This window comes from Saimiri boliviensis, chromosome 12 (assembly GCF_048565385.1).
Source record: "Saimiri boliviensis isolate mSaiBol1 chromosome 12, mSaiBol1.pri, whole genome shotgun sequence".
Classification (NCBI taxonomy): Eukaryota; Metazoa; Chordata; class Mammalia; order Primates; family Cebidae; genus Saimiri; species Saimiri boliviensis.
Window position 1 is genome coordinate 58,459,195 of NC_133460.1, and position 18,804 is coordinate 58,477,998.

At 54.2% G+C, this 18,804-nt stretch overlaps 1 protein-coding gene across 1 annotated transcript in view; it reads right to left on the reverse strand.

Moving 5' to 3' along the window:
• Nucleotides 1–2,417: 2,417 nt before the first annotated feature.
• ZCCHC24 (zinc finger CCHC-type containing 24) overlaps nucleotides 2,418–18,804 on the reverse strand; it is a 64,286-nt gene continuing 47,899 nt past the window's right edge. The window contains exons 3-4 of the mRNA XM_003939762.3: nucleotides 14,739–14,903; nucleotides 2,418–6,550 (exon numbers count right to left, since the gene is read on the reverse strand). Coding sequence (XP_003939811.1) covers nucleotides 6,437–6,550; nucleotides 14,739–14,903 — 279 coding nt within the window. The 3' untranslated portion in view covers nucleotides 2,418–6,436. The remainder of the gene's footprint in view (nucleotides 6,551–14,738; nucleotides 14,904–18,804) is intronic.

An 18,804-nucleotide genomic window follows, 5' to 3' on the forward strand; every position in this document is an offset into this window, starting at 1 on the left:
GCCTTGTCAGGGTCTTGCCAGGGGGACCCTGGGCTCCTGGGGTGACCTCCGGTGCTCAGGTGGTTCGGCTCCTGCCATCTCTCCACAGGCCTGGTCTCCCTTCTCTGTGTCTGGGGCAGATGCCAAGGGGGTGCCTCCCAACCTTGCAGCCATCACCCCTTGGCACCGACCTGCACCACTCCCTTCCTCCTGCCTGGTCTCTCACCCTTCGAGACCACCCAGCCCCTGGACCCTCTCCTTGTCTGACCTTTGCAACTCTCCTCCAGCTCTGCCTCTGACACACTGCACTGGGTGGTGAGACCTTCAAGTTCAGTCAAATCCTGGTTCTGCCACCTGCCTGCTGGGTGAGGGTGCCAGGTGAGACCTTCCCCTGGGGGACCTCAGCTTCGGCCCAGAGCCGGGCCAGCCTCTCTTGATCCCTTGCCAGCCCTTTCTTTGGTGGACTCTTCTCTCTCCTGGGTGCTCAGCAGCCAGCTGTCTCTGAACATGGGGACTGAGTCCGACCGGAAATTCTTCCTGTCCAGGGGAATTACTGGTTTCCACGGCTCCAGGAGATGTCGAAATGCAGGCCGTGTTTGCCTTGGGTTTGTTTTCTTTCCACAGAAAACAAAACAGACACACAGGCACATACACACTGCCACACACTCAAAGACAAGGGCATGTCATCAAACAACGCCCGAAGTCCCAGCGCGGCACGCATGGGTGCCCAGTCAATGCTTACTGGGTGCTCAGAAGCACCTGGGGCCCTGGGTTCGAGGTCTGGCTCCCTGCGGACCCCCTGGTGTCATCACTGGTAGGATGTTCCTGGCTGAGCTGCAGACAACGGGAACCAGGGACCCACACTCCCTGGGCACCTCCTGGTAAAAGCAGTGCGCTTTATCTTGTGCTCAGTGGGTTGTCTTATCCACAGGATACCCCCGGGAGAGCTGGGGCTCCGAGACAAGGAAAGCCACCCAGTGTCATGCAGCTGGGTAGCAGGGCTGGCCTGGCCACAGTGCTGAAGGGGACAGGAGGGTCCTGAGTCAGACACTGGCTCGGAGACCTCAGATCTGCCCAGGGAGAGCCACAGCCTCCCCCCTCCCCCAGGCTGCTGGAGGACTCGGTGAGCAGGTAGAGGGCCCGCTACGGAGCAGGGGTGCTTTGTTTTCCTCTCACCCTGGCAGAGGTGGGTCCCCTCTCCACCCCACTGCTGGGCACACCTTCGTTCAGGCCGACTCTGGCCCTGCCTGCCATTCCACACACTGAGGGCAGGCACCCTATGGGGAATTCTCTAGATGCCATTCAGCAGGAAAGGGCTTGGTTCTGGGATTTGCTCAGCACCCCAAATAAGACAAGAGGTCTGGCCTTGGTGGTCTCTGCTCCTGCCTGTTCCTCGCCCTCACATCCATGGTCCCTGACCCCAAGGACTGGCATTTTATTTTTTCTCCTCTGTCTCAGAGGCCGCACTCAGGAGGCGAGGGCTAGCCCACAATCACATGCTTTGACTTCTACACTATTCAAAAGTCCAGTTCACTCACTGCCAAAACTTAAAACATGGACAATTTCACATAACAACTGGGATTTCTGGTTTTTCCCCTGCTACCTCTCCCTCCCTCTGCAGGCAATCTTATTCATAGATAGCAACAGTTGGCTGGAGATGAGGACAGAGGGCCCCTTGATGGGACTCCCTGCCCCACCCACCTCCTCCCCTTCACCATGGGTCCCACAGGAACACTAGGGACCATCCGAAAGCCCAGTGCTGCTCAACTTCGGATGCACAACAGACTGAGCTGGGGGCTTCACAAGCTCAAGGACACCCCAGACCACTTCCTCAGCCTCCCTAGGGTGGGGCCAAGGACATTCTTAAAGCCCCCAGGTGACTCAGGTGGGCAGCAAGGTTGAGAACAAGAGCCAGTGCTGGGCTTTGCTGTGGCTCCTTATGGCCCTCAGCAGGATCCCTCCCACCTCCTTGACAGCCCAGCTCAGGCTTCGGTCAGAAGAGGGGCCCCTGTGCCATCTCCCCTGGACCTCTCTGTTTGCCCACTATGTGATGCTGCGTGTCTGGGGCCCAAATCCTGATCTTGGCCACGTGTGCCAAGCGGGAGCAGCCAAGGGCTGCCGTCTCCGAGGAAAATTCACTCCTATATATGGTAACCCGGGAGTCCCCCCACTGAGTGAACGCGTGACCTCATCTGCTGACAATCTCTCCCAGTCTGGGGCCAACCTGGGGAGGGCTGTTACCCTGGAGAGTGTCCAGTTGGGGGCAGAGAGGCTGGGAGAAGGCAAATCCATGGCACAGAGGCAGGGCAATGACGAGATGACCCAGATCCAGGAGGGCTGAGGGTAGCCTCAAGTCTCTCTTACGCCTGCCCCATCTCCTGCCTCTGAGAGTCCAGCCTCCCCACATGCTTGTGCGAACAAGGAAACCTGTGAGCCTCTTTTGCTTTTAAAAGTCCTTTTAATACAGCAGGAAGGGGCTATGTTTCTACAGGCAAGCCGTATACAGATTCTCCAGGAATAAGGCACACAACGGAATGCCATCCCAAGGGCTGCACGTCGGAGACGTTGGAGCCTTCTCCACGCGCCCTCCGAGCTGGGCCCACGGGTTCTGTTTGTCTTTTTAGCTGGACTCACACGTATAGACAGACACAGACACAGACAGGGTCACCGCACGGGGGTGGAGGAGGTCGGACAGCGAGGCTGGCAACAGAGAAGGATGAGTCTGCTGCCACAGCCCCCAGGGGGCTGCTCGGCCACCTCGATGAAGGCTGGAACACCCCCATTTCAGGGTTAGTCGTTGGACTGGGCTACAATGTAGTGAGGTTGGATTAAATACTCGTTTAGGGCAGATTCAAGTCTATTAGATGCTGGAGGGCTGGCATAAGGGCTCCGGCTGACATTTCCAAGTTCCAGGAGCATGGGTCGGAGAAGGCGTGGCTCAGATGGCAAAGCTCCCGAGTGGCGGGGCCAGGCTTTGCCCCACTTCTTCTTCCCTCCTGGGGCCCCACTGATCGAGAGCCCTCCCACCAAGCCAAGAGGCTGCTGGACCATAGAGGGGCTAGTGGAAAGAAGCCGCTTCCTCCCCTCACCCACTCCCTGCCCCCCTACAAAATTAATAAAACCGTAATAACAAGCTAATAAAAAGAAGGTGCAAGAGTGGATTACAATGCTGTTTGTTATCCTCTGCGGAAGAGGCACAAAGGGGTCACTATTCCCTTTTCCACTATATATCTAATTATAGCTTCCCTTTAAAAAGGCAATACTTTCCAAAATACACATATGTATAAATACAGGACAAGAACATATTAATAAGTCTAAACACTTGAATAATATGCTGGCTACTTAATACTGATATTTTCATCCAGGGAAAACAACACAGAATAACAACAATATGGCTTAAAGAATTGCAAAGGTTTTTTTTTCTCATCAGAATTATGTACCAACTTCATATAATATTCTACGTAGACAATATTTCCTTCTGAATGTAGTTCAGTTGCATATTTTTACAGACCAAAGCATAGTAAAAAACAAACAAAAACCAACCAAAAACCCAGTAACGGGAAACAGAAAAGTTCTCACCATAAATATTTTCTTGCAGCTCAAGCAGAAGGTTTGCAAAATACTTCCAGAAATCTTTGATATTCTCCTGCCCTCCTGAAAGTTCTGAAGTTTTGAAAATGCCTCTCTTTTTGTTTGTTTTAATCTCAAAAATCAATTATATTTTTCTTTTCTTTTTTCTTTTTCTTTTTTTTTTTTTTAAAAAAGGCCCTCAAATATATACAGACAAAAAATCACTGTGAAGATTTTTTCGGGAAAAGCTACCAAATTCAGTGTTGTGAGAAAAACTGGTAACCATGCAGAAATTTTAACATCTATGAATTTTTTTTTCAAAATACACACATAGTATTTTTTAAAAAAAGGAATTCTGTGTCAAGTATAACTCAAAATAAATACAAATTCACAAGTAGAACTATTGAATACTTCAAATGGGGTAAACACCATTATCTTCCAACTAGATCGCTAGATCTACCAACTGCAAGCGATTGTCCCTTTTGAACGTACTAAAACCACACTCGTTCCTGTCCCCTGGGCTCCTGGCCCTCTGAGCACTTAGTTCTCACAGCACCCAGCCTGCACAGCAGTGTCTTTGCTGACCACGGAGAGTTCCCCAGTTCAGCCAGAACCGAGTCAAGGGAAGTATGGAAGTGGGGCCTCAACACGGGAACCCCAGCCCCCAAGGTGGCTGGTTCTGCACAGATGGCAGGGCAGTGGCTACCTGCTGAACAGCTCACTGGCAAGGCCACCTAGGGTGGTAGCCCATCTCCCCTCAGCCCGTGCAGGGAAGCCCTGTCCTCCGGTGGTCTGGAGCCTGGGTTCTTTTTAGGGTGTGGGTTCCCCCACCTTTGTGGCACAGCTGGCAGCCCCAGGCAAGGTCCCCCTGTGGGGTGGGTCCCTGGAAGAGTTGGCACAGACACACCACCCACCACTGCCAACATTCTCTTTAGCAATGTGGTAGGATGACCGTCAGTGGCAGCTTCTCCTTGGGGACAGAAGCCTGGGCTGGGGCCAAGCCCAGCTCACATCAACACCTTGGAGAAGGTGGGGAACAGTGTGCTCAGGAAGTTCTCAGTGGCAGTCCCCAGTGGTGGCAAGGGTCTTCACAGCCTGCTGCCTGGCTTGGAGCAAATACACCTTTGTAAGTGCTCAGAGGGTATGGCCCCTGGAATCCACCCAGCAGCTCCCTGGCTGCAAATACACTCACTCCATCTTTTCAACTCCCTCCCTGGACCCCTGGCTAACACTTCACTGTAACTCCTCAGTTGTACAAAGCATTTTCATTTGAAAACAAAAGGCAGCTGGACACCAGGTGAGCATCCTTGAGCCATGGTAAACACTGAATTTCAGGCCTATTTCGTGGTCTGATTTTTTTTTTTTTTTCCCACAGAGGCATAATGTAGGGGCAAAATCAAGAGACCCAGTTCTGATGGCTGGGAGAAAGGCAGGGACTGTGACCCTGGAATCAGGATTTCTCATCGGGCAGAGAGGAGCACACCATCCCGCTGCCAGCCGGGACAGTGGGCTTCCTGACCAGGGACGTGCCACGAGGCCTCTCTGCTCCCTTGGGAGGTAGGAAATTATTGTCCCCATTTTAGAAAGAGGGGTTCTGTGGCTTATGTCAGCGTTCCCCATGGTGGGGGGCTAGGAGGCAGAGGTGAGGAGGAGGGGGCTCCTCCATGTTTGCAGGGGTAGGGGATGAAAAGCAGGGCAGAGGCTGCCGGAGCCAGCAGGGGAGTACTCAGCATCCCTCAGCCTGACTTCCTAAGACACCAAGTGAAGGGTCTCGGTGCAGGGTACCTGGCACCTGGGCAGTTTCTCCCACCATTCTGGGTGAAACTCCCCAAATAAGTCTCCCTGCTCCAGGACACGGCACCAGCCAGCCTGAATCCCAGAACAAGAGAGCTGAGATGGGCCCAATGCTCTCTAGTGTTAGGCTCTCACTTAACTAATGGGGAAACTGAGGCCCAGAGACGCGAAGTCCTTGCCCAAGGTGACACGATGTGTCGCAGCAGGGCAAGGACTTGAGCCAAGTTCTCCAGAATGCCAGGCCTGTGTCTTTTCTGCTAGAGTGGCTTCCACACTGGGCCCAACTGCCTTGATGTGGACCCCTGGCGTGGGTGGGAGGCAGAGGGTAAGGGAAGGGAGCGGGGCTGACAAAACCTAAGGTAGTCTGGTGGGGATCATGGGGGGGGCTGCCCCACATTTCCCAGGAGACATCTGTCCAGCGTTCTGTGCCTCCCCTGCACCTAACCCCTCCTAGCAGGGTCCATAGAGTTGCGGGGGGACACTGAGGTGCAATGCCAGTGATGGCAGAGGGGGTCAGGATTTGGGGCTTAAGATGGGCAAGGGACAGAGAGCCCCACTCCCCAGCAGATACTAGAACACATGTTCCCTTGCCATGATTGCTGACTCAGGAAAGAAACAGGGATTTCTGAGAGTGGCTTTCCATGCAGGGCAGACTGGAGGTTCTGAGTGGGAGCAGGTGGCCTGGCTGGTCTGGGGGAGGTTTGGGATTCACAGTAAATTTAGTGCACTTGTGGCCAATACAAGGCTGCTCACCCCAAAGGGGCTGTCAGAGGAGAGCCTGTGGGGACCCCCAGGGCTCTGTGGGCTCCTGGACATGGGTTGTCGCTTGCCTTTGTCCACTCCACAGAGACCCCAGGCCCACCTGTAAAGAGTCCCAGACTCCCTGCTTTCCCTGGCCCGTGGACACAGCCATGTCAGTAACACTGTTGGTCAGCACACACAAGATAAGGATGCTAAGAGCCGCCAGCCCAGCCCCGCAGGCCTGCGAGGGCACCCCATGCACAGGGTGGCATGTAGCCCCTCCGGGCAGCACAGGGAAGCAGCATCTCCTCAGGTTGGCAGGGGCTGGCTCTGGGTGTGGGTAGGTGGCCAGTCACTGCACACGACGGCAGTAGTAGCCCAGGACCTTGCACTTCTCGCAGAGGTGCTGCGGGTGCTCCTTGCTCTGGTCAGACACATCCAGGCCGTCGGGCTTCTCCAGGGGTCTCTGCAGAGAGAAGGAGGATGGGGCCCAGGGAAGTGAGGGGAGAGAAAGACAGAAACAGAGAGACACACAGAAAGAGAGAGACACGGAGACAGGTGAGACAGTACAGCGGGAGGGGCCCAGACAGGCAGAGATGCACATATGCACAGAGACAGAGACCGACGGACACAGAGAGGGAGAGACACACACCCGATGGGGGCAGGGACGGGGCGCCTGTGGTCCCAGGTCATTTTGGCCACGGTGCTGGAGCCCTCCAGCCGAGCCCACATGCAGGTGTCTGAATCCTGGGGCTCACAGGTGTGGCCCTGGGCCGGGCCAGGGCTGTGGAGGGATCTCGGACCCCCCATCCTGCGTATCTGCTCTGCCCTGAGTTCTCCCTGAGGAGCCAGGACCTGAGGCTCATGAAAGTCCAGGTTAGAGGCAGGATGTGGGTGCAGCCTGTCCAGATGAGGAAACCTAGGCCCACAGCAGTGGAGGCCCGGACCGACATCTGACCCGGACTGACACCTCCTGACTCAGCATCTGGCACCTCTTCGCTGGCCACTCGCCATTCCCACCCCTGCTCGTGTGGCCTCAGGACTCAAGGGAAGCACCCAGACACAGTCACGTGCTTCGGGCTTGTGGCGAGCGAGCAGCCAGCTCTGTGATATCAGCAGCCAGGGTATTGACTGAGCCCCACACCTCTGGCCCAGTGCCCTGTTGGTTGAGGCTGCATGAATGAAACCTGTTTTCTAACAGGGAACCTGAGGCCCACAGAAGGGAGGCGACTTGCCAGGCCTATCATGCCACCTGCTCACTGGGTGATCGCAGGGATCCTCTGTTTCCGCTTCTTTGAAGTGGGCCATTCCCAGAGCCTCATTTGCAGGGGACTGGGAGGATCCAGAGAGATGCCCGGGAGTGTGTGAACTGGACAGCGGAAGGCACAGACGAGCACATTTCTGTTAGGTAGTGAGCTTCCCCGCTCCCTCTTTTCCTCCCTTCCTGACTCTCCAAAGCTGGCAAAGACTTGACTCCCAGGAGAATTTACGGAGGCCATGAGGAGCTCCTAAGTGGATGCTTTCTTGGCCAGCTCATGGAGATGCTTCCTTCTCTCCAGCCAGAGCCCCTGCCTGCCAAAGGGTCCCCTTCATGAACACAGGGGGCTCAACAGGAAGCTGATCAGGGCCACCTGAGGGCCACATGCCCAGGAGAGGGGGCAGCAGAACCCAGGCTGCAGACCATGGCCCAGGATGGTCGGGGGAGGGCAACGGAGGGTTGATGTGTCCCCCAACCAGACTGAATGGCTCAAAAGGAGTATACTGGCTTCTCCACCCGATCCACAGTCCAGACCCCAAGAGGACACTTAGAGCAGTCTGGAATGGAAGAGTCGGAAGGTTCTAGAAGCAGATGGGGAGACTGCGGTGGGAGGGTTCTGATCCAGGAACCACCCTCCTGCCTCTGGCTCCAGAGTCATAAAAACCATCCCTGTGCTCCCAGGCTTAAAGTCCAAAGCCGAGGCCTGGAGGGAAAGACAGGCATGTTAGCCGCATTGCAAGGGGCTTCAGATGACCGGCTTCCTTGTTCAGCCTGTGACCTGGCCAGAAAAGAGAAGAGTTTGACTTCCTGTCAGACCTGGGCTCGAATGCCAGCTCTCCTACCTAAGAGCTGTGTGACCTTGGGCAGGCCACCTGCCTCCTCTGGCCTCCATGCTCCCATCTGGAACAGGGATGCTGATACAGCTTTCTCATGGGCTTGTTCTCAGCAGACAGTTCAATGGAGATAACGAATACAAAGAGCTGGGCTGGCAGAAGCTGTCTGTGGTTTGTCTTATTGATGGGAGGGAGCACCAGCTGGTGGAGGGCCATCAATACTGAGCAAGGTCCCAAGGTGAAAGGACCTAGGAAGGGCACACCCCCTGCTCTCCCCAACGTCCCATGGAGACCTCCAACAGCATCCTCCATCTGGGACTTGGGTGCCCCCAGGACTGGAGAACTGTGCTGGCGGGGCCCACCGCTCAGTTTACTGCCTGCACTGTAAGAAGGCTCCCCACCTTGAGCTAGAATCTGGGTCCCTGTCACCTCATCCTGGAGATCCTGGCCACACAGACTCTCTGCTCAGCAACCAAAGGACGGTCTGATCAGTATAGTAGTGAACTGTCCCCTCCAGCACACCAAACCCAAGTTGGTTTGCAGCCCCCATGCCCTCGACTAGCCAAGGCCCGCCTCCTGGACCCAGTCTTCCAGGAAGGGCCAGAAAGGACAGGCTCAGCAGGCCCCATGCAGCCCTCATTCCCCCCAAGGCTTACACATTACGTGGCAGAGCACTGCCACCTACATCAGGCCACCTCACATCCCCACCTCTCTGTGAGTGGCACAGGGAGGAAACAGGCCCAGATGTATGGGAAAGGGAGTTCCACAGATGAGGCCACAGAGGCTCCAAGACATTAGGGACATCCCTGGGGCCTGCAGGGAGGAGGTGGTAGGTGTGTGGCCTTCCAGACACACGTGCTGTTTCCAAGCCCCGTGCTACAGGGACTCGCTGCTGCCTACTGCCTGCAGCTGGCCCCACAGGCTGCACTGTTGGGGGGCTCAGGGCCAGCTTATGGCCAGTGCCCACGGCAGACTGCAGCACGCCCTCCCAGCCTGTCTGGGTCTCTGGCTTTCTGTCCCCAGGGCAGCACCCTCCTGTGCTTGGTGGAGGGACAGGCACAGCACTCTCCCCGGGGAATTCACTGGCACCTGCTCAGCTGTACCCATCTCGATTGACATCTGCCTTCTGAGTCTTTATCCTTGGGGCTGACTGAGGGCGCAGCCTCCATGGAGCCTGAAAGGATCATCGCCAGCCTGTTTTGAAAACTGTTCTAGAAAACCCTTTGTCTGGTGTCCTCTGCAATGTCTCCATATGACATAGTGTCACCAAAGTCAGATAGAGCTTTGCATGCCAGCTCTGCCACCTATCAGCCAAGGGCTGTTGGGCAGGATCTTTCTCCTCCACAATCTCAACTTGCCCTTTTGAGACCTGGGTGGAAGGTGAATAACATTCACTGTCTTTTTCTAGGGTGTGTGTGTGTGTGTGTGTGTGTGTGTATGTGTGTGTGTGTGTGTGTGTGTGAGAGAGAGAGAGAGAGAGAGAGAGAGAGAAGTAAATAATATGACTATCTTATTTTTATTATTTATTTATTTAGAGGCAGAGTCTCATTCTGTCACCCAGGCTGGAGTGCAGTGGCACTATCTCAACTCATTGCAACCTCTGTCTCCCAGGTTCAAGTGATTCTCCTGCCTCAGCCTCCCAAGTAGCTGGGATTACAGGTGTACACCACCACACCCAGCTAATTTTTGTATTTTTAGTAGAGACGGGGTTTTGCTGTGTTGGTCAGGCTGGTCTTGAACTCCTGACCTCAAGTGGGCCGCTCGCCTTGGCCTCCCAAAGTGCTGGGATTACAGGCGTGAGCCACTGCACCCCATTGACTGTCTTATTTTAGAGGCAGGGTTGCTGTCACACAGGCTGGGGTGCAGTGAATCCTCCCACCTCAGCCTTCCAAGTAGCTGGGACCACAGGCATGCATCACCACACCTGGCTAATTATTTAAAAAAAAATGTTTTTTTATAGAGACGAAGTCTCACTTTATTGACCAGGCTGGTCTTGAACTCCTGGGCTCAAGGGATCCTCCCACCTCAGCCTCCCAAACTGGCGGGACTACAGGTGTGAGCCACTGCACTCAGCTGAGATGACTGTCATATTTTATAACCATAAAAAGCTCTGCAAGACTTAGTGATTGCTGTGTGACCTTTAACTAATCACTTAACCTCCCTGGGACTCAATTTTCTCCTCCATTAAATGAGGGCTAAGTCTGTAGGATAACTCTACATGATAGAGTTGCTGAGAAGAGTAAGTTAGCCGATGCCATCGGATTAAAACAGTGCCTGGCGCATAGCGAGCACTCAAAATGTTGGCCGGTATTGGTATCATGTGTTATATAGGGTTAGGGGCAGGGGAAACAGCAAAGTCCTGGGTGAAATGCTCTCAAAACATCCTTGCCAGTGCCCTCCTGGGCTCATCTGGGCGGCGCCCCCTCCCTTGGCCATGACCCCATGCTGTGGGTTCCCTCTGTGTGCCCTGGCCCAACTGCTCAGCCCTGCTCAGCCTGCCCCTGGGCAAGGAGCTTGGGGAAGCTGTCAAGACACTCCCCTCTGCAGAGAGAAAACACTGTGCAGCTGGGGCTGACCGTGGGGGAGAGCCTCCCCCACTCCCTGCAGCAAGGCAAGGCCCAGTGGTGTTTTCTCCTCGACGGACCAGAGCTGGCAGTGGGAGCTGCAGCTGGAGCCTGACAGGAAGCAGACGTGGCTGGGCAGGAGAGTGGGGAAGTGGAGGGTTCTCTGGAGCTCAGCGCAGGTCAGGGAGCGCAGGTCTAGGCTCCTTGGGGCAGGAGAAATAAACCACCCACTCTCCACCACCATGGGGAGCACCGCCTCTGGGCTCTTCAAAGGCTCCCAACGGCTGGGGGACAGAGAGGCACCACCCTCACACCCTCTCCCAGCTTGGAAGCACAGGAGAGGAGATGGAGTGCTGGGTGCTGGGAGACCTGGGTCCCCTTGACATAGCTGACTGGTCACCCTGATCAAGTACTGTCTTCTCTCGGGGCCTCAGCGTCCCCAGTACACACAGTAGGTGCTCAACAGTGGCCTAACGACTGGGAGAGGGGAAGGGCCCAGCCACATGCTCGTTTAGACTGGGGCCTGGGAGAGCCGATACTGATGTGGAGATGGGGCATGGATGGTCAGGGAGGCTGTGCTGGGGCTGAGCTTGGCGGAATGGAGATGGTGAGGCAGGTGGAGCCGTTGCCAGTGTGGGGTTGGTGACGGAAGCCAGGAATGGGCCTGGCACTGTGAAAGGGACATGGTGAGGAGCACTGCCCAGCCAGATGATGGGGCAGTATCGGGACAGGGGCAAGGGGCTGGAGCCACCGCAGAGACTCGGTTCCTGTGGGGTTGAGTGCACGGGCTGGGCCCTGTCTCTCTGCTTAGGTCACAGAGTGGGTAGTAAGGACCCAGCCCCTGGGACTGTCAGTGCAGCCCCCAGCAGCCCCCATACATTTGAGGCCCTGCAGAAACTAGGCTGTTCTGACTCCTGCCCCCAGCCAGCCACCACTACCTGCCTCCTCTCCTCCTCCCTCCCAGGCCACTCATCTGTGGCCTCCAAGCTCTCCTCCAACCCTCCAGTCTACTGACCTTCTACCACATCGGAGCTCTGCCTCCATCTCTCCCGCAGGACAGCTGTCTCCCAGTGGCTCCTAGAACCCCTTCCCCTCCTGCCTCCTCTGTCCTTTGTGGTGACTCGGCACACACAGAAGGCCCACCCTACCCCTGGCTCCGCTGTCCCCCACTACCTCATCGACAGTGATCTTTCCCCCCCACCACCCCTCAGCCACACCCTAGACTTGAGCTTCTTCAGAAATCACCCGTCTCTGCCCCCTCCTCCTCTCCTTCCATTCCACTGGCTCCCGGACTCCACCCAGTCCACAGCCCCACCCGGCCTGCCTCTCCACCGGGCCCCTCTGGCTTCCATTCCCTGCTGACACCCCAGAATGAAGCACGATCATCACAGTTTTACAAATATGCCCACCCTCCACAACCATCTGCCCTCTGGAGTGCTCGCCCAGCCAACCTCTGCCCTGCGGACCCTCCATACACCAGGCCTGGCCTGCACCTGCCCTGCGAGCTGCACTGGAGCAAGTCACCGAACTAGGCTGGCCCCTTCCACTGCATTAGGACCACGTACCTCCCGAGGCCTGGGATGCAGCTGGGTGGTCCGGCCAGCTCTCCCTAGCAGGCTGCTTCCTTGCTCGTCCTTCCTCAAGCCCACCCCAACCTGCCTCACTTCTACCTGAGAACCTTGTCTCCCATTTACTGAGAAAACAAGCCTTGGATGTGACGTTCTTCTTTGCATCATCCAACCCATGAACCTTTCTAATTACCCCCTCTTCTCCCTCCCTCCTGTGCCGATGGGTGAAGCATCCCCTGTTTTATCCCTGCATCATCAGACTTTTGCTCTCTCACTCAGGCTAGAGTGCAGTGGCGCGGATCTCAGCTCACTGCAACCTTTGCCGACCAGGTTCAAGCGGTTATGCTGCCTCAGCCTCCCGAGTAGCTGGGATTACAGTCGCCTGCCACCGTGCCTGGCTAATTTTTGTAGTTCTAGTAGAGGCCGGATTTTACCATCTCGGCCAGGCTGGTCTCGAACTCCTGACCTCGTGATCCACCCACCTCCGAAAGTGCTGGTGTGAGCCACCATGCCCGGCCAACTTTTGCTGTCTTCTAGAACATTTTCACCAGCCTGCAGTTGGCTCCAGGCTTTCCCATCTCCACAACACCCAGCCCAAGGGCTCCCCCCCGCCCCGGCTGCAGCTATTGCTGTGATTCTCTCCTCAATCAGACTCCCATCAAGAGAGTGGACAATGAGGCACTCCCTCTGCAGCCAGATGCACAGCAGCCTCCCCTGACACTGCTCCATGCGCACTGCCCTGACCCCAGGCCAACTACACATCAGCACCTCCACGCTTGCCCTCATTCCCGGCTGGCCGGGCTTCTGTGTCTCTCAAACCTCGGTTGTAGTTCAAGTTCCCCAGGTAAAAGTGATGCTTTTGGGCCGGGCGCGGTGGCTCAAGCCTGTAATCCCAGCACTTTGGGAGGCCGAGGCGGGTGGATCACGAGGTTAAGAGATCGAGGCCATCCCGGTCAACATAGTGAAACCCCATCTCTACTAAAAATACAAAAAATTAGCTCAGCATGGTGGCGCGTGCCTGTAATCCCAGCTACTCAGGAGGCTGAGGCAGGAGAGTTGCCTGAACCCAGGAGGTGGAGGTTGCGGTGAGCCGAGATTGCGCCATTGCACTCCAGCCTGGGTAACAAGAGCGAAACCCCTTCTCAAAAAAAAAAAAAAGAAAAGTGATGCTTTTGTTCTGCTTTGCCAAAGTTTGAGGACGATCTCTTTATTGCTAAATTTCCAAGGCACTCCTCTGTGGTCTCTATACCCGACATGTGAGTACCAACCACCAGCCAAGCCTCCAACAACGCTCCCCCGGCCCCACCCCCAGCTTCCAGCACTCCACACTTCCTGGTTCTCCTTCTCCTCGAGGGGTCTTCCTCCTCTGACCACCAAACACTGGGATTCAGCAACACTGGGTCTAGGGAATCCCTTCTCTGCCCTGTCTGCATGCTTTCTGTGGGAACTCACATCACTCCCTACTGCCTTTAGGTTAAAGACACCCGCTTACGTATGGACCATCTTGACTTCTCACATGAGCTTCAGAATTACACATCTGCCTGCCTTCTTGACATTTCTAACTGGATTTTTGCAAACATTTCAAACGTGAGCTGTGTATCAGAGGACCTGCTTTCATCCAGCACCTGTGTCCCACCCAGCTTGCCCAGCTGAGGAACGACCTCCCCCACCCACTCGGGTGCTCCAGCCCGCCTGGGGTGGGCCTGTTCTCCTGGGCTCCTGTTCTCCCCAACCTTCCACCACCAATCCAGTGACGCTTGGTGTCGCATCCAGCTCCAGAGTTACCCACGGACTTCAGTCCCCTCCCAGCTCGTATGGGGGCTTGGTTTTGGCTTTTCCACTGGTCTCCCCACTCAGTTACAACCAGAGTAACTGACTTAAAATAAATCTGAAAGCCCTGCTGTTCTTGGGTCCCTCCGGTGCCCCCAGGGCTCTGTAGCTGCCCCCCCCCCCGCCATGCCTTCACTGAACTGTTGGTCTGGAGCACCCCAAGTCCTTACAGCCTTGGGGCATGTGCACCTGCTGTGCCCTCTTTCCAAGATGGCCAGCCCCCCACATGTGACAGGCCTCCGCCCCTCCTACATGCCCGGGCCTGGTGCGCACAGCTTCCCTGTTGACACTGGCTGACGACCGGATGGATCAAGGAAGGAAATTCGAGTTTTCTGCTGTTTCCTGTTGTCCTTGCATCTCTGCCTCACAACAGCATGCCCCGTTCACTAGCGGTACAACTCCCCGGGGTTCTCTGGTCTCAAGATTTCGGTGCAGTTTCCGCATTATCCTCCTTCCCTTCCCTCCCCCTCCCACATTTCAGATGAGACTGGGAAAGAAAGGGCCGATTTAGACAGATTTCCCTCGTAGTGGGGAGGAAACCGAGGCCCTACTGGTAAGGGAAAAGTCACCCTCCGGGAAGGCCCCCGCCCGCCCGGCTCACCTGCTTGTGCGGGTACACGTTGATGTGGCACTTGATGCACTCCTGCCCCATGTTGGCCCAGGAGTTCCCGCTCATCCATTTTCTCTTGCACTTGGGACACTTGTACTCGCCGAAGCAGCGTTTTTTGCCCTGGTACGGCGTCAGGCCCTCACCTTTAGGGCGTGCCTACAGGGCAGGAAGCAAACACAGGATTAGGGTGCAGAGGTCAACATGATGCCCCACAGGGTTCCCCTGGCCTCCGCCTCTGTCCTCATGTGTGTCCAGGTGTGCAGGCACCTTTTGTCCCCAGTCTAGATCACACCAGGGTCGCACCCAGAGCACAGACAGGATTCCCAAGGCTGGGAGACTCATGGGGGACAGAAAACAGAGGAGGTGGTGGGTGGCGCACGTCTCTTCTAGATTTAAGGAGTAGAGTACTCAGTGGAGTCTGGCGATTACTTCCTTAACTCACACGTCCTCAAGGGCATCTGGTCTCATGGTCCTGCACGCAGGCACTCTGGCCCACCCAGGAGTGTGCTTTAAAGGACACTGAAGAAGCAGTCCAAGCATGGAAACTGGTGGCAGTGAAGATGAGTCTTCCTCTTCCCCGCACGCAGCCAGCTCCCCTACTAGGAGGCAATCCAATTTCCCTCATACCACTCCCAGGGATGGCCCTGCATTTACAGATGCACATGACGTACACATTTGTACAAACATTCTTTTCCCTCATGAAAATGGAAACAGATGATCCATCTGGTTCTGCATCTTTTTGGTTCTGCATCTTACGTTTTAAAAAAATTATCTTATTTTATTTTATTTTTTTGAGACAAGGTCTCGAGATATTGACCAGGCTGGACTCAAACTCCCGGGCTCAAGGGATCCTCCTCCTTCAGCCTCCTGAGTAGCTGGGACTACGGGTGCATACAGCCATGCCTGGCTACTGTTTTTTACTGAATAATATATCTTCGAGTTTTCCCTACATCAGTACAAACAGAGCTACTGTATTCTGTTTAACAGCTGCACACAGAATGAGACCATGCAAGCTCCATAGCGCACTGACCAGTCACTATTTCAGAACGTCTAGGTTGTTTCTGTTCTTCCACTATTACAAACAATGCTGTAATGAGTAACTTCCTATATGTATCATTTTGCAAGTCTGAGTGTATTTGTGAATATAAAAGTGAAATTGCTGAGTCAGCAGGTATGAGCACCACTCATTTTTATAGATCAAATTGCCAGTGCCCCTCCCCACATGCTGCAGGTATCCCAACTTAGCATCCCATATCAGCATCAACAGAGTTTTCATTATTACCAATCTAAAAGCTAGAAAATCTAAGAGAAGCTTTGACTCGTATGTCTTTTATTATGAGCAAGCATGAATTTTCCATGCATTTAAGAATCACTTGTGTTTCCTTTGTGAACTATTTGTTCATACTCTTTGTGATTCCTTTTTCCTGTGGGAGTTGCCTAATATTTTTCTTGTTGATTTGTAACTGCATTTTATATATGAAAGAAACGAGCTGTCTCCCATGCAGTATTATTTCAACAGCTTTACTGAGATATAATTCCTGCATCCTACATTTCACCCATTTAAAGTGGACAAATTAATGGTTTTTAAGAATATTCACCGAGTTCTACAATCACCACAATCTAATTTTAGAATACTTTTATTGCCCCCCAAAAGTAGCCCTATACCTAGTAATAGTCCTTCTCCATCCTACTCCCACTTCCTTACCTCAAACAGTCCTAGGCAGCCACTAATGTGCTGTCTGTCTGGATTTCCCCATTCTAGGTATTTCATCTAAGTCGAAACATACAACATTTGTCCCTCTGTATCTGGCTTCACTTAGTGTCATGTTTTCAAGGTTTGTTCACACTACAGCATATGACAGCACTTTATTCCTTGTCGTTGCCAAATAATATTCCACTGTAAGGACATGCCATGTTTTCTTAGCCCTTTTATCAGATGATAGACACTGGGGCTGTTTCTCAAGTTTGGCAATTATGAATAATGCTATTATGAACATTCACGTACAAGCTGCAAGTGTTTTTAAAAGTTGAATGAGTTACCCTAATATTTGCATATGGGAGATGCACACAGAAATGCAACCACACAGGTCTCGAATCCTTGCTGGCTGAGGTTGAGGAGTGGCTACCCCATCGGCTCGCATGCGCGTGCTTCCTCCACGTCGCCTCTGATCCCACCAGCTGCAGCTGAATTTACGTTCTCTCCTAGGCCCTCGCGGGCTTTGAGTTGCAGAAGCTTAAACGTAAGCTCTCCATGGTGGCTGTTCAAAGTATGGTCACCATAGCAACGACAACACCAGCTTGTTAGAAATGTAGCGTCTCAAGCCCCACCTAGGATCTGCAGAATCAGAGCAGCATTTTAACAAGAGCCCCAGGGAATTCATATGCCACTACGTTAAAGAAGCGCTGGGCTTCCATAGTAACTTTCCTTGGGGAACTGCCCATTTATGAAGTGGTGCATCATGGTTAAGGGCACACACTCTGGATCCAAGTCCTATTACTTCACAAGGATGATGACAGTAACTACCATGTAAGACTGTTCTGAGGATTAAATGAACTGAGGATTAGATGCGAAACGCTGAGAACAGTGCCTGGCACGCAGAAGGCAAAACAGGAATATTAGTGCGCTGATTATTATTTATTAATGTAAAACAAAAAGTAGTATCTGAAATTGGTACATAGTTGCTTCCTGTAGTAATCATGCCTCTTTTTCCCAGGCGCCATTACTACCACTTGGTGATAGCCTGCTAGAGTTTCAGACAAAACCCTAAGAAGGGACATATGTGCTGAGTGTGCAAATCTAAAGTTAGAAAGTGACACCAACGCCACCCTGATATCCTGGGCCCGTTGCCTCATGTCTTTGGATCCTCCGTGGCCTTCCTGGCAGCTGTAACATTCTTGGGAGAAGGTTCAGCCTGAGCTCCAGGGCAGGGCTGCCCTCAGCCCTGGTCAGATCAGAGAGAGGGGTCAGCCACATCCAGGGGCGTGCTCAGAGGGCAGCCAGGGCCTGGGGCTGGTCAGTTTGTAACAGGGGTCAATGTTTGCCTCCAAAGGCACACTGAGCTCTGTTGGTCTCAGGTTAGTGGGTGTCCTTCTGACTGTTTCTGGTGCCACCTTCTCTTTCACCTGGGGCCTGTGGCTTCCAAGCCACTCCTTCTATCATCCCCCCCCCCCCCATTTTCCATCATCTGAAGTAAAGCACCAGATCAACTCACTCCTCCATGTCTCCATCCTCAGAAGCATCTATGTCTTCAGAGGGGATGAGGGGGCAGGCTTGGGTGCCTCCCTGATGCTGAGATCTGACACTCCTTGATTGAAGGTGGGGACCTGGGGACTGCCACCTGGGGACTGCCACCAGCCAGGCCCACTCTGGATCTGGTTCTGCAGGCCTCTTAGCTCAGAGAGCTCACAGGACCTGGTGCCTGGCCTCACACAGTTGGGGCAAAGGTCAAGTCATCCCAGGACACGGGGCAGAGAGAAGCATGGGGAGTAGGGTGGACTCTGAGAATTTGTTCCCAGAGCCCCTGCTTCAGAAATGAACGGGTAGGAAACCCACACAGATAAAGGAGACACCAAGTGTGAACCGAAGGGAACAGGAAGATGAAAGAGAAGAGCGAGGGGTGAGCCAGGAAGCACGGACGCACCATGTAATTAGAAAAGCAGCCGTCTGGAACTGTCCGTCAGGGCGTGTGAGCTGCTTGGCAGGCAAGGGACGGGCCCCAGCCTCCTGCAGGACCAGACATCCTCAAAGCACCGTTCCCACAGCTGCTGTCAGGCCAGGCGCGGGGAGGGCCCAGCTCCAACATGCTCTCACATGGGATATGGCTCAAATTGTGGTCTCCAAAGCCAGATGCTTGCAATGACATCTGGCTCTGCCTGTGACTATCCGGGGGAGTTCCTCGCCATGTTACTCAACCTCTCTGTGCCTTGGGCTCCTCATCTGGAAACCAGGATGGTGATAAAGGACCTGCTTCCCGGGCTGTTGGGATTGGACACATTCATGCATGTAAACATCTCAGCCCAGTGGTTGGCACATGGCAGGTGCTCGGTCACCATTAGC